At 39.1% G+C, this 14,297-nt stretch overlaps 2 protein-coding genes across 2 annotated transcripts in view; both read right to left on the bottom strand.

Moving 5' to 3' along the window:
• Positions 1 to 293: 293 nt before the first annotated feature.
• Positions 294 to 14,297, bottom strand: part of LPCAT2 (lysophosphatidylcholine acyltransferase 2) — a 39,792-nt gene continuing 25,788 nt past the window's right edge. The window contains exons 11-16 of the mRNA XM_009886479.1: positions 11,759 to 11,841; positions 11,095 to 11,220; positions 9,818 to 9,971; positions 2,774 to 2,872; positions 812 to 953; positions 294 to 541 (exon numbers count right to left, since the gene is read on the bottom strand). Coding sequence (XP_009884781.1) covers positions 294 to 541; positions 812 to 953; positions 2,774 to 2,872; positions 9,818 to 9,971; positions 11,095 to 11,220; positions 11,759 to 11,841 — 852 coding nt within the window. The remainder of the gene's footprint in view (positions 542 to 811; positions 954 to 2,773; positions 2,873 to 9,817; positions 9,972 to 11,094; positions 11,221 to 11,758; positions 11,842 to 14,297) is intronic.
• LOC104287637 (calpain small subunit 1-like) lies at positions 7,507 to 8,253 on the bottom strand. The gene has a single exon (XM_009886365.1). The coding sequence runs from the start codon at positions 8,251 to 8,253 to the stop codon at positions 7,507 to 7,509; it is 747 nt and encodes a 248-aa protein (XP_009884667.1).

The raw sequence follows: 14,297 nt of genomic DNA, 5'->3' as shown, positions 1-14,297 counted from the left end.
GGTCACTGCAGTGCTGGAGCCTCTTACCCCTCTTAGCACATCTGTTACTTTTGTGGAAGCATGAACTTAAAAGACAGTGAACAACAGCTCCAGTATTGTAATACTGGCATCAAGGACAGAATAGTTACAGTGGTTTCCCCCTTACACTTGAACAGGAATAACTCCTCCTGATACGAAAGTAAAAATAAGAAACTTTTTTTTAACTGTAACTTCCATCTCTATTTTATATAATTGTGCTTATGAATAGCTTGGGGAAAAAAATCCTGTAGAATTCAAGAGCTAAATTCTTTAACTCAGTCATCCTTTTTGTCAGAGGTACTTGAGTTATCCTCTTCATTGCCTTCAGGACAGACTTTATTTCTTGCAATTGGTGTTGTTTCTGAGACTGGGACTGTATTCTTTCTAACTGGACTGTGTTTGACTTCAGGTGACTCAATGTCATTCTCCTCCAACATATCTGACTGGTATCTCTGTAGCTCTAGGTATGTAGTAAACAACTTGGCATATTCTGGACGCTTGAGCGCAAAGTCCTTGAACTCATCTGAAAAATATGAAAAATAAAGATACTATAGTGCAGCAACAGAATTGAAAATTTCAGTGCCTGTTCCTCTGACTGAAGCTAATCTCCAGTTACTTTCCTCTGAAGAATCTCAGACAAATCACACAAAGTATCTAGGTCTGTGCTTCAACAGTTTCCCCCAGAAGTAGGGTATGAGAACCATCAGATAATTTCAGGGAGAAAAAAGACAGGAAACTCTCAGTGTCAACATACCTATCAGAGTGCTCTTTGTTACAAAAGGACATAACTTACCATAGGACAGCTTCCCCGTTTCATCTGCGTCTATTTCTTTAAAGAGCATAGAAACATCAAGCTCTGGCACCCCCAGAGCTGACTGAATGACACAAGCAAACTCATCTTCTGTTACAGTGCCATCCTCATCCATGTCAAAGAGCTGGAAAAGATATTACGTGTAGAAACACTTTAGCATCAGTTTGCCTATGAACCTTCTGTGCACATCAGCCACCCATATTAGGTTTCTAGTATTCAAAGGTGAGCTGCAAACAACGCCTGGGATTTAAAGAGACTGGCTCTATCTCAGCTACTGTCTCTTGCAGAAGATTTTATGTATTTTCTCTGGAATAAGACTAAGCAGACACTTAGCAAAGCAACGTACATGCTATGGTTGGGATTAGAATATTCTCTAACAGGAAAAGTATGTAGCAAATCTGCAACAAGAAACAAACCTCGCAGCATTAGTTCAGTAATAAAACTCATAGAAAACTGATAAAAACAAAGCATAAACAAAGGTTTATGTTAATTGTCCCCATGAGCTATGCTAAGGGGCAACTGGATTCAGTCACTGTATACTGGAACATCTTAGGTTTCAATCTTCGTTTTCATTAAATTATGGCACATCTGCCATCAGATTAAACTTGCCATAGTTTATGCTCTGACATAAAGTACCTAAATTTTAGTATACGTGATCTGTCACCCACTAAGGAATTATTGTAATTAACAACGAATTTTGGTGACTAGAATGCAGGCAGTAGATGTACACTGATCCTTCCATCCTTCCCAGCGCAGTGACAGTAAGCATCTGCTATGAATCAACCCCATGAGAAATCCAAGGGATGGATGGCTCTAATTCTTAAGTACTTGCTACAGGCAAACTTTCCCATTGCGAAGGAGAGTACGTTCAGTGGCAGAGAAAACAAGTAGCAAGAGGAAACCCATAGTTTAATTTCAGACTGAAACAGGCTTTTACTAGCCTTTTACTAGTCATTTCACACTGAAACTGGGAATTAAAACAAATTACTAATTTTATAATCAGCACAACTGTTAGATACCAAAGGATATAGTCTAGAAAACAAAACAATGAAACAGCAACAATAGTCGCTAGGCTTGCTTCTTCATAGGAATCTGTAGCGATAAAACTTCCCTGAAAAAGCACCAATCACTTTGAGCAGCTGCAGTGCTTATCTGTAATGCAGCCAGTGGATATAATGGATTGCCATAAAAATTCTGGTACTTCTCCAGTATGCATCAGCGCTAAAAAGTATCCAGTTTAAGATGAACATGATCCATCTCTCAATATATTGTTCAGTATGGTTCATAAGAACAGATTAGTGGGTAAAATAACTGAATCCGTGTCAAAGATCAACTGAAAAAAAAAAGGGTCACTTGAGCATTTTTCTATTCAGGGATTCACAGCCTGGGCATCCCTGGTCACATATTGCCTGCTCGTACCTGAGATTTGAAAGGAGCTACTGCTCCTTGACTGCTTGTACTATCAGGGCACCATAGTGGAAGCCAATAGATGATCTTAGATGCAGCCCAGTTTTGGATGTGCCAGTCCTGAATAGCCCTGCTTGAATTTTTTTTCCCCTCCTCTTTGTTAACAACAGTGACTCTACCGAGCGCTTGACCCACAAGAGGATATTGCTCCATCTATTGTCTACTTGTGACATTGAAAAATGACAGCAAAAAAAACCTCAGGCGAAAAAACTGCAAGTGTTGCTGAATCATTTTTGGAGTTGGCCTGCCAAGTTACATATTCATTAGTGCCTTCACATGGCTTTTGAAACCCTTTCCTATGAAGCTGATGCTTGCAATTCTCCCCTTCCCCTTTACACTCTAAATGTCAATTGGTTTAAGAGTATTACTCACATTTGCATAACAGATTGAAGCTATGAACTTATGATTTGAAAGCTAACAGATTTACAGTCAGTCTTGATTTGTCAGGTTTGTAGATTTACACTAAATTGAACTTACCTTAAATGCCATCCGAATAGTCTCTTCTGTGTTGGCTGGGTTACAAAGAATAGACAAACCAATTACATATTCTCTGAAGTCGATGCTGCCATCTCCGTTCTGTAACCAAAATATGCGTGGCAGTAGTTGTAGTTAATATAGCAAATAATTTTAAAAGCTGTTGTATAAATCAACTGTACAACATGCCCTAAGACAGTTTACAATGCTAGAGGTATTTGTTCTTCCTGGAAAAAATACTGACATCTTGCTAAACGTATGCAATACTAGGGCTCAAGCAGCAATATACATATTTTCCGTAGCTAGAAATTGGGTATCAATTTCTACCTTGTAAACACCCAAACAAAAAAGATTTAAAACAACTTAGAAGTTTTTCTTTAGTATTTGATCTCTGAGAAGCCTCTAACATGAACTGGAACAGCTGTGTTTAAGGTAAATGTAACAGTTCATGTAGCACTGGCACTTGCTAAAGTTCAGAGACAATGCAACATCCTAGAACAAACAAGCCAAAAGTGAGGCTGTTGCCTTGAGTTAGTTCTTCCTAAGAACCTTCAGCAATAAAATATATGCCAGTGAAAGTGCAGCCTGATGATGCGGTAAATCTACGGGGTCTATCTCAACCCTTTCTTTGAAGCAAATGCATTGCCCTACACACTATTTTGAATCAAATACCTTTTAAGCCAGAAACGCAATGAAATCATTGTAACAGCCTCTCTGGTAATTCCAGTTTTGACCTGAACGAACATTTCAATGTGTTAACTACAAAGCTACATCAACAAAACATTTGAAGCTTGTTTTGATGGGATTCGTGATTATTCTACGCAAGCTGCTTTATATTTGCAGATAGGGAAAATCGCAGATGCCCGTTGAAATATATGCTTAAGTCAGTAGCGTTCCTGTGACCACACTGAAAGTTCCGTGAGGGGAAACATCCAGTCTGGGGAAGAAGCCATATATAAGCGTTAGGTGATGGGACACAGAGTAGTTAATGAAAACATAGGTGAGATGACTAGCAGCTCATAGTTTGGAACATTCACAATAAGGGCATTCATCAAAAATGTTTTAAAAGCAAAGGAGTGGAAAGTGGAGTTCCTTTTGTGGACAATGTGTTGTACATTTCAAGAAGAAAAAAAAAAAAGCGGACTCTCTAAGTCTGAGAACAGCACAAAACATTTTCAGCCAAGCAAGAGAGGAGTGGTCTCCTGGGTAAATCTGTAGTGAACAGCCAGATCTAGATTCTATTTCTGCCTCTCCTACCAACTTCTAATGCCCACTTGAGCATACCAACCTTAACCTTTCTGTTTTGGTTTTCTGCTGCTGAATAGTGGAATATGGAGCTTGCCAGTGGAGGAATGCTAAGGCTGCTCTGCAGAGCACTTTGAAAATCTGGGGTTCTATGAAACAGGGATTTCTGTTGCTGAATTTAGGTCTTAAGATAGTCCTTGATGAACAAAATGTGTGTAAGAATGGATCGAAAACTAACTTTTCTTTATCAAGCTATATATTTGACAGGATTTAAAACTACTAAGATAAACTTTTATTTAGGCTTCAAAACCAATTCAGGACTGTTTTGCACAGACAACTGTTATTTTCTTTATATTGATGGTCTAACCAATCTTTTTTGAAGACATGAGACCTCTGAACATCTTGTACTTTAAAGGCCTGTGAATTTTAAGGAAGCTTTTTAGCAAAAATATGAACAGTCTTTAAGTTACTTTCATGCGTGTCTAAGGGATATAACTTTTTTCAGTTTTTAATAATTAGAAAAGGACAATGTTCTCTCATAAATGCCACTTTATTTACAAATCTTTGCTTTCATTGTGCTGCAGAGTTTGACTTTAAATATTTTGGCTACATAATAATAGATCTAACTTTAAAATGCTTCATTATAAACCTAAACTCTTAAAACAACTGAAGCAAACGTGTAGATAATAATTGTTCAAAGTTCCATGGAATATTATTTTTGGACCAGTTTATAGACTGTATTGTTAGCAACGGATTGTTTGATGCCATTAGAGTATTTTTTAAAATTTATTTTTAAAGTTAAGAACAAGTATCACAGGAACAGAATTGGGAAGTAAACTTTAAATAAAATAGCATTATTAAAAAACAACTTCTGAAATTTAACACAGCTTTGGCTGCACATAGAAAAATGACAAGAGCTAATAAGGGCCAGATTACTTTCATTAAACTGCTAAAACCCAGTAAGCAAAACTGAGTGCAGTCTGATACACACAACTCCAGCCATCTGAGTAGGAAATAAACTTATGATACTTGAAAGAGCGTGTTGTGACTAGCTCTACTAAACCCTAGGACGCTGGCTAACTTCCAGATGCTCTGGCATTTTGGTTCAGGAGAAATGATAGGGTTGTTGCCTGGAAAAAGGGAATTAAACTGAAAATGTCGGAAAACCTTCAGTGCTTGTGTAGCGCTTGCAACAGTCCTTCTATGCATATTTAGCTGTGTTTGCAGCCTATGCACCCAAGGATATTTTAAGGAAGCAACATCTGAGTTGAGCTCCAATTCTCTAAATAGCAAAGCAGAACATCAATATTTATACATTTGTATTTGTGTTACACAAAACAACCACAACATAGTGTAACCTCAACAACCCTTGTTTTCTTCAAGGTAATGAGTTTTCTGGTAGCATTTTCACTATATCATTCTACGGTAACTAGGGTTTTGTTGTTGGGTTTTTTTCTTTATAATACAGTAAATCCTACACTTTGGGAAATAAGAAAGTTTGCATTGTCATGAACAGTCTCCATTTAGAGTTGCACAAAGAGATTAGGGCTAGATGATCAGTTGGCTTTATGCAGTTGGCAAAGCTCTGTGCAAGACAGATGCAGTCAATAAAGTTTAAAGTACTACTACCCCAAAACTTTTTTCTCACTATGTAAAGCAACAGGAAAAATCAAGTGTGTATGTGTGTGTGTATGTTGTTCGTGAGTCATTCCTGTTCTGGTTAGCTAAGTAAACCCTGAGGCTACCCCAGGGCTACCCCAGAGAAGCTACAACTGGACTGTTTGGGGAGGAACTGCAGATGCACCTCTCGTGTTCAGTCATCTAAGAGACAATCGCTGTAACTCCAAAATTTCCACCACCTATTGCTACGTGCACATTCTAACTAGTCAGAAAGGGAAATTCTGAAACAAACCTGGTAGGATGGTGCTCACCTAGAGATACCACACTTTCCCTCGTGCTCAGTTTTCTATTACTCAGAGCCCAAATGCCATTGTGGATAACTTTGTGCTTTTCCATTGAATAACGGGGAGGGGGTTAAATGCCATTAGGAAGGAATTGACCTCTTTCATCACAATTTGAGCCAATATGAATATTTTTACTGGTTTTGTCATCCAGTTTGATATTAAACAAAATGCAGGCGGAAAAAAAGTCTTGGCAAAAGTTTTAAGTTACTTTTTCCTAAGTTACAAGTAAAATGCTTCTGCAAGTATACCAGGGAGGAGATTTCATCAGTTTGGAAAATACTATTTGCCAAGTGTAACTGCAAGATTTGGAAATCAAAGCTATGGGAATTTAGAAACAAAACCAAACCACAGTACCCCATTAGTATTCAGATGCCCTGCAGGTATTGTGTGGTATTTCTCAATTAGTCACTGATGTCTCCCCGGGGAGGGGCAGGGCCATGTGGGCTCTCACATCTGGAGACTGCATGCAGTGTGTAGAGGCAGGCTTCCTACTCCACTCATCCTTTCACATTCCAGTCAGCTAGCACACACCCTAAACAATTTTCTTTTAAAGCAGCAGAGCCCCGCTGAGAAATCTGCCTTGTTACACTGCAGTCTAAGAGCTGTTTTCATCAACTATGTAATCCTTAATTCAAAGAAATTTACCTTTGACAGTTGATGTTATTCCTTTTACTTTTACTCAAAAATTGGCATCTTAGACAGAACTGCATAACTACCTTGAGTGGGATGCTGCACGCTGATACAATTTAACTCGGATAGCCAGAGGTTGATTTTGGCTGGCTGGCTGCTATGTGACTGCATTATAACAGCAAGCTTCTCTAAATATAAATGTAGTATTTTAAGTTGTTTTCATTATAACTATAATAAGGCTTCAAGGAAAGAGAGACAAGACTACTTAGTAGAATTGTAGGAAGGAGAAAAAGGTTGTAAAAGTAGCCTTATAGAAGTCTTCCATTTTGTCCTGGCCAGCAGGTAGAGCTGACAATACCATTCAGGTTTTGCTTCAGCAGACATGCATGGAGAAGGAGAAGTAGGAAGGAAATTAAATATGATCATTATAGTTATTGCAACTCTTATATTTTCCCCTTGTTAGAAATAACTGCACAACTCTCTTCACTAGTTATTGCCTTCAGGCAAGCAGAGTTTTATTCCACCTTAGTGAATGCTGACAAATCGGAACAGTAATGTCACAAACCAACACCAAACTGATGAACTTTTTATATAATATACTCATATACAAGCCACTTTACGTGAAGAAATAACTAAGCTTTGATCCTTCAACATATTCCCTTACTTCAGAGTCTAGCGATGGTTTTCTGAGACAGACTATCCAACTGACAACTTACACAAACCCTTCAGGAAAGCAGATTAATGCGTGCGCAAGAGGAATCACAACACTTTAAGCTGAGCTATCTAGCACTAGCTATGTCTGCCTTAGAAGAAGGAAAAGACTACAGTTCTATAGTACAGGGCTGCAGTCTTCCATGTATATCTTCCAGATGAAGCTTATTCTTCTCTGCTGTGCCTTCATGAATACACAGTCAGCTGCAGCCAGTCTTCAATGGTCATTTTGATCTGACCATCTCCATCTTGGTCCAGGGACTTGAAGGCCCGGAACATGCTGTCCAGTCGTACCAAGCAGCTAATGAAGTTGTTGAAATCCATGCTACCGTCCTCGTTGGCATATCGGCGCACAATTACCTGGCAGAGTTGTTCGTTCAGATGGAACCCTGCAGCCTTTAAGGCGTCTGGCAGCTGAGCTCTCCCAACGGTGCCTGACTGATCAGTGTCGTACTGCTTGTAGACACACTGCCATTTCTTGATGTTGTTCCACAGATACTTAAACTCTTCAAAGCCCAGTTTGCCATTTGTATCACTGTCCATGACGGCTACCATGCTACGGCATGTGTCTAAGCTGAAGCCATCTGTCTTCAAGTCTTGATGTCTGGAAACCACTTTGTTCAGGATGTCCCTTAGCTCTGTAGCACTCACTTCCATATCGTCTCCAGCAAGCTGGGCAAAAAGGCGACGAAACTGTCTGATCTCCTCACTCTCATAAGCTTCCACATTCGTAAAATGATTGTGGGGAGGTGGAGGTGGCTCTGGATTGTACTGAGCTGCTGCTTCACTTATAAGATGGACAAGACCTCCAACAAGTCCTCCAAGATTCCCTCCATGTCCACCTCCTGTTAGAAGACCTCCAAGACCACGTGCAAGTCTCCCTCCACGACCACTACCGCTTCCTCCACTCAGCAAAGCTTTAGCGAGGAACATCAGGATGGTTTTTTGAAGAGAGTTTCTCAGAGATCCAGCACTTCTGTAACTCTCAGAAGCCTCACTGTCTCTGAGCAGGGCGTGGGCAAAACACAGCTTATCTGCGTGCTTAGACTTCACCATGTCTGTGCATGTCCCCACCTGCCAGAGTTATCTCAGATCTCGGTAGTTTCTGTCAATTGTTGATACGCCTCTTTTCCTTTCTTTCTTCTCTGCATCGTTAGCTTTACGTGATTTGAGGAATCTTTTTAGAAAAAAAATAATGATGAGGCTGAAAGCCACAGAGCAGAAGTCTGAAAATAAAATACCTGTGCTCATAATTGAGGCAATTTGAAAAGAAACCTGCCATATTAGTGTGACTGTTCCTCAGTTAAGCTGATCTCCTTAAAGATGAACGCAGCAAAAACTAAGCAGTCTTGTCTGTTCTTGTAATCTTCTATGCCTTCAACTTTTTAGTGAATTGAGCATTACATTGCTAATTCTACTCACTAACGCTGTTGTGCCAGATAGGGAAAGTGAAAGGAATCTTGATTGCCCTTAATTATTTTGGTTGCTGCACCATTTCTCTTTCTATATTTCTGTTGTGTGTACTGTACTTCAGGACTTGGACTACATGTTCATAGGAGCCAGTGATCCAAGGTGGAGAGGCAAGAATGAAGAAAGGATGAGTACCTAGCTCTGCTAGAGCTTCAATGCATTCAGCAATTAAGGAAATACATTTGACTTCTCTATTTTGGAGCTTGTAAAACCTTTTTATCTGGAAAAATTCTGAAACAGTTTTAATCAGCGTATACAATGCAATGACATCCGAAGGACAGGTGTGCTGCTAAAGCTAACTTGATCAGGAAGAGTGATGCTGAGTTGGGGCAGCCCCTAAGATAAACAAACTCCATCTCAGTAGCATTTGTAGTACAACACACTGCTTCAATGTAACGCATATTGAATGCCCAGAAGTAAGGTGACTCTACGCTACGCTCTAGTCACTGACACTTCTGGTATAGTCAGAGGGCTGCATCCACAGAGAAACTTTTTTCATCTTCAGAGAGAAGCAAAAAATGGGAGAGATCACCACTGACTACGGAGGAAAGCCTAATGATCAGATTAACACATAGTCTCCTTTATGGCTGGAGATAGGCAAGAGGAGTCCTTAGAGTGTCTAATAGCACCCTTCACAAACACAGCAGGAACACACGCTCTAGTCATCTTCAAACTGCCTTAAATTATCTACTTACAACTACATTAGTTAATTAAGCTGTCAGAGTGTACATAAGCTCAAAATCTGGCATAGGCAGAAGGAAATATTCAACCATCTTCAGCATGAAAATTGTCATCTGACGGTGGAGCAGCAACTTGGTCCAAGGGATGGCTATCATCTCACAAGCTACAAACTGACCAACCTTTTTCCATTGAAACTTAAGAAGGAAACTGTAAGAGTCACTATCTTGCCTCCAGGAATTGCTAACCAGGAAGCATTTACTAAGCTGGACATAATGAATTAAATATCCTTTTGGGATGTGATTTTTAACAAAACATTGTCAACGAGTCAGTTAACGCAACTACTCACCCTGTCAAAGAGTAGAAACAGCTCTTTGAGGACATCTGAAATAGGCAGCTTCAAGTACTCCGCAAACTCCTCAATTCCAATTCTTCCCCCTTTGGAAGCGCTTGCAATAGCAGCAAAGGTATCCAACTGCTCTCTGACATGATTCCATTTTAGGCTATGCAAACGTGAGGGAGAGGAGATATTTCTATACAGCAGATCTTGGACAGATGGAATTTCAGTAGGAGTTATTACAGTTTACAAAGTCAAAAAATAGCCAAACAGAGGATGTGTGTACAGAATTAGAAATGCTGTACTTCCAACCTGATATTTTGTATGAAATCAGCAATTAAGGACTACTCCCCCCGGTTATTAATATTAAAAGCAGGCAGTTCTATGCTTGGATATATCAGACTTCCTTAGAGTAACTTCCCAAACCTAGAATCATCAGTCCAGTTACTAGGCTAGTCTAGCAGAGAGCTTTTCATCACCGTAAATTCACATCGTGCTCTAGGGTGAATATTTCCGTAACAGAAGGGAACAGACCTCTGCTTGATTAGCTAACTGTACCCAAATGCTAGTATTGCTACAGCCTGAGAAGTATCTGATCTGTCTGCAGAAATACACCACTGCACCTCAGTAAGAGTAATTAGAACTGCCATGTAACTAGTGAAGATTGTTCCAGACAGAGTTCTATAAATGGATATATAGCAAATATGTAGTAAGTCAAGATTTACTCAACACATACTTCAGATTTGACCACAGCCATGCCAGGTTATTTGATGGAGTTACTGTATGATTAAGTGGTTCTGTCCTCAAATTCCAGTGTATCCAGACAGAAAAAGTCAATGCCACTAGGGAAACGTGGCTGCACAGTACAACTAAGAACAAACAGTAAGCCACTGGCTGAAGAATCAGGTTGGAAAGAAGGCTTTTCCTTCTGTACACTGCCTGTGCATCGCAATAAAAGCAATTTAAATTGGGCACCAAGATTACCATCAAGTGCCTCAAATAGGTAGTGCTCTATCTTTCTCACCTTTTGGTGAGATAAATCCATAAAAGATTAGAAAAATGCATTTTTCCTCCAGTAACACTGCCCACAAAAATTACTTGGCATTAGTTCTTACTGGGATTTTTCTCACCTCTGATTTCCATATAATTTATGTATGTAAATTGTATACGTATATACACTGTATTACACATGGCCAAGTCAGTTGTCAGGTACTTTATCCTTTTGTAGATTGCCATCAACACCTTCAGCACTGCAGTAATTATTTTACCAACAGCTAAACTTCCCTTACTTGAGTTTCTTGCTAATTTTGGTGAACTCCACCAGCCCAGCTTCCATGGGTAAAGTCAGCTGTCCTGCTGAAATCATCAGTCTGCAATCTTCAAAAGTGTGATCAGTGACTGGCACATTCAAAGCACTGAAACAAAAGAAAAACCAGTTTCTTATGTTAAAATTACGTTTAGTTGACCGTTTCCCTTCTTTGTCTCAGTTTGGCTTTAATGTTAATAGACAGAACAAATGATAATTCATTCGTGCAGTGCTGCAAGTAGGATAAAGCAATACATACCATGTAGTGAAACTGTGAAACCATACTGTAAAACTACATTATGGCAATGTCATGATGTTTTAAAATTTACAGGCTTGTAAATGCAGCCCAGTAACCTTGGAGAACAAACCACCCACTTATTCTTGCCAAGCAAATAAGGCAGCAATTTATTGCAGCTTTCCATGAATTGAACATACTATGTTCCAATGTAAGACAACCTTCTTTATGCTCCATGTAAATACAGTCAGGGTGTTTTAGTACAGGAATTTGACACCTCTTAGTGAAAATCTAGAGCAATTCCTATATATAGTACCTGGGTCTTGACTAAATTGTACTTCATGGCTAGGACATATATAGAATTGCTGGATATAAAAGTTCTCAAAGATTTTATTCATGCTTGATTACATACGTTGCCATGGTTTGCCGGACTCTATTGGCAAAAAGAATGGGATCATTCTTTTCTTCCTCAGTGGGAACGTGAACAGGCAGAAACTGAAAAAGATGAGTTATCCAATCAATTAAATAGTCACCACTTTATTAGCAACATGGACAATTTCTTGTTATAGTTTGAAATGGGAGGGGAAAAAAAAAAATCAGCCATGCAATGAAAGAACTGGACACTAGAGGTCTCAACCGCCTTAGAAACCACTCAGGTTCCTCTGCCCTAGCCACACAAATAAGATTTAGTCCAAACCTGCCTCTTAAAGATTGGTAGAAGCTGCTTTAATATGGAAAATCAACCCCCTATAGAAGGAAAGTGTAATAAATTGCATACTTAATTAGAAAATTAAATGCTACATTGGTAAGAATGTGAGTCTGGAATACTGTACACACCTTTTCAAAGATGCTTTATAAGTAATGTTACATACTAGAACAGTGTATGAAATTTATAATGCTTTTAAATACACACTGCAGTCCCACCTCGTACCTGTTAATTGTATCTGTCAGCATGTGACTGATAAGTTTCCTGTAAGTTTTTCCTCCTTGATAAAAACATTAAAGAATCTTAGTTCTGAATTGTAAGTAGAGCACGAACCAGATACCAGTATCAGAAAATTTCAGAACTCCAAGCAGAGAGTAAAAAAATCCCAACAAAACCAACCCCTCTCCTTGCAAACCTAGAAAACGCCCCAGATATCTAAATGGCCACACATTTACTGTTGAGGATTTATCCAATGATAATATGTAAGAGGTTGAAGTAGCATTACACTAAAAATGTACTGTAGATGAATTATTATCTAACATGGCATAAATCAGCATCTGTTTGTTTGCAAAGTAGTGTGTGTGGAGGAGTGTTCTGTTCTTTGTACTTCAGTCTACAGTGTTCACTCGCAGCTCTGTTTACTGTGCCTTTTCTCACTTACGATTATTGTTTATCTTGGTTCTGCTACTCCCCACCCTGCAATCTTGTCCTTAAATCCTAGAATATACAGCAATTCTAGAATAAGTATAAGGTGTTTCTCATGGTTCATTGGAAGATACAGTTGGTAATTATGTGTCAATATGTTTCTTCAGTTATATTGTAGTTGCTGGTGATGCACTAACGGAGTGGTAACTGTCCCCTATAAATGCAGTCCATCCTTTTTATGTTTTGTTTTTATGTTTGTTTTTAATGCTTCCTCTTTATGATTAAAACCAGTAAGTTTATGGTATTGGTTATCTGTCAAATAGCCATAACAATTTACTGTTTATAGCTAAAAGTTTCCTCCCCTGTAAGGACAGCAGGGGTCCAACTGTTCACATGAAGGTTTGAGATTTCATTCCTTCTATAAGCAGGTGCCAGCTCTGTTCAAGTCTGACATACGTCCCTGCTTATTACAACTCCCCTTCAGAAGTCTCGTAACTCTTAAATTGAGGAAGCACAGGCACACTGTACACACACAGAGAACTGTGTCATCACTGTGTGAGATGAAGTCATAACTCTGAGGGGTTTATCTATGCAAACATGCGTCATAGTCTTGAAAGTGGTCATTACATCATTTGAGGCTGAGGTTTTGCTCAGACAGCAACCTAAACTTCTGGTAAGTTAAACAACGCCTTCGTCCCCTTCAAAAAAACCCCACCTACAATTATTCATAAAACCAGTTTGCCAGAAACCACTGCTGGGGATGAAGAATTTGGTTTCTTGGCCTCCTGAGGTGGCACACATGATCTCAAACACACCCGGCTGCTTATCTGGTGAAGATTAGTAAGTACACCTTCCCCATCAAATTGCAGCCCTGTAAGAAAGATTCTTCACAGCTCTTTCAGCAGCAAAAATCCTTCTCTGATCTGCTTTTGACTTAGTCTCTCTTCTTACAGAATTTGCCAAATGCTGTATCTTTTGTTACCCTAAAATTCATTGCCAGGTTGACTGTTTAATCTTCAATATCAGGGCCCTAAACCAACTTAGCCCACACTGACAATCCTTTGGGGTCTGGTAAGGGAAGTGAAGTACAACAGTTGAAGAAACTGATTGCACCTGAGTTATCTGGCTCCTCACTACTCTGTTTTGAAAGTTGACTCTTTGACAGGGAGCAGTTAAAGTACTGCTATTATGAAGCGTGTGTGTTGTTGCAGTTGTCATTCATCTGTCTCTGTGCTGTGCAGCTGATTTTAGTGATCAAGGGAACCAGTTCATTATACAAGGCTCAGTACAAGTGCTAGAGTCCTTAAGTAAGCATGTAGTTGCAGAAACCTTTTAGAGTTCAGTCTGGGAAGATGGTGAGGAAGATAAGGATACTTTGAAGGGAGCAGGGAAATAAGAAAGAGAGAAGTTGTTACTTTTAACAGAATGCATTATAATTCTTAGTTTTAACAACTGTAAAATGCATGTGGTGATAATTAGCAGTGATTTCACAATGCTTTAAAAAGAAAGGCATTTCTGACAGCTTTCTTTTAGGAACTCATCAGATTAAGTGTTATATAGATATGGAAAAAAAATCTAAATATATTACTCACCGTGATTC

The sequence above is a fragment of the Charadrius vociferus genome, unplaced genomic scaffold (assembly GCF_000708025.1).
Source record: "Charadrius vociferus isolate BGI_N301 unplaced genomic scaffold, ASM70802v2 scaffold400, whole genome shotgun sequence".
Classification (NCBI taxonomy): Eukaryota; Metazoa; Chordata; class Aves; order Charadriiformes; family Charadriidae; genus Charadrius; species Charadrius vociferus.
The sequence above is the reverse complement of the archived record's forward strand: the minus strand, read 5'-3'. Positions and strand labels throughout refer to the sequence as shown.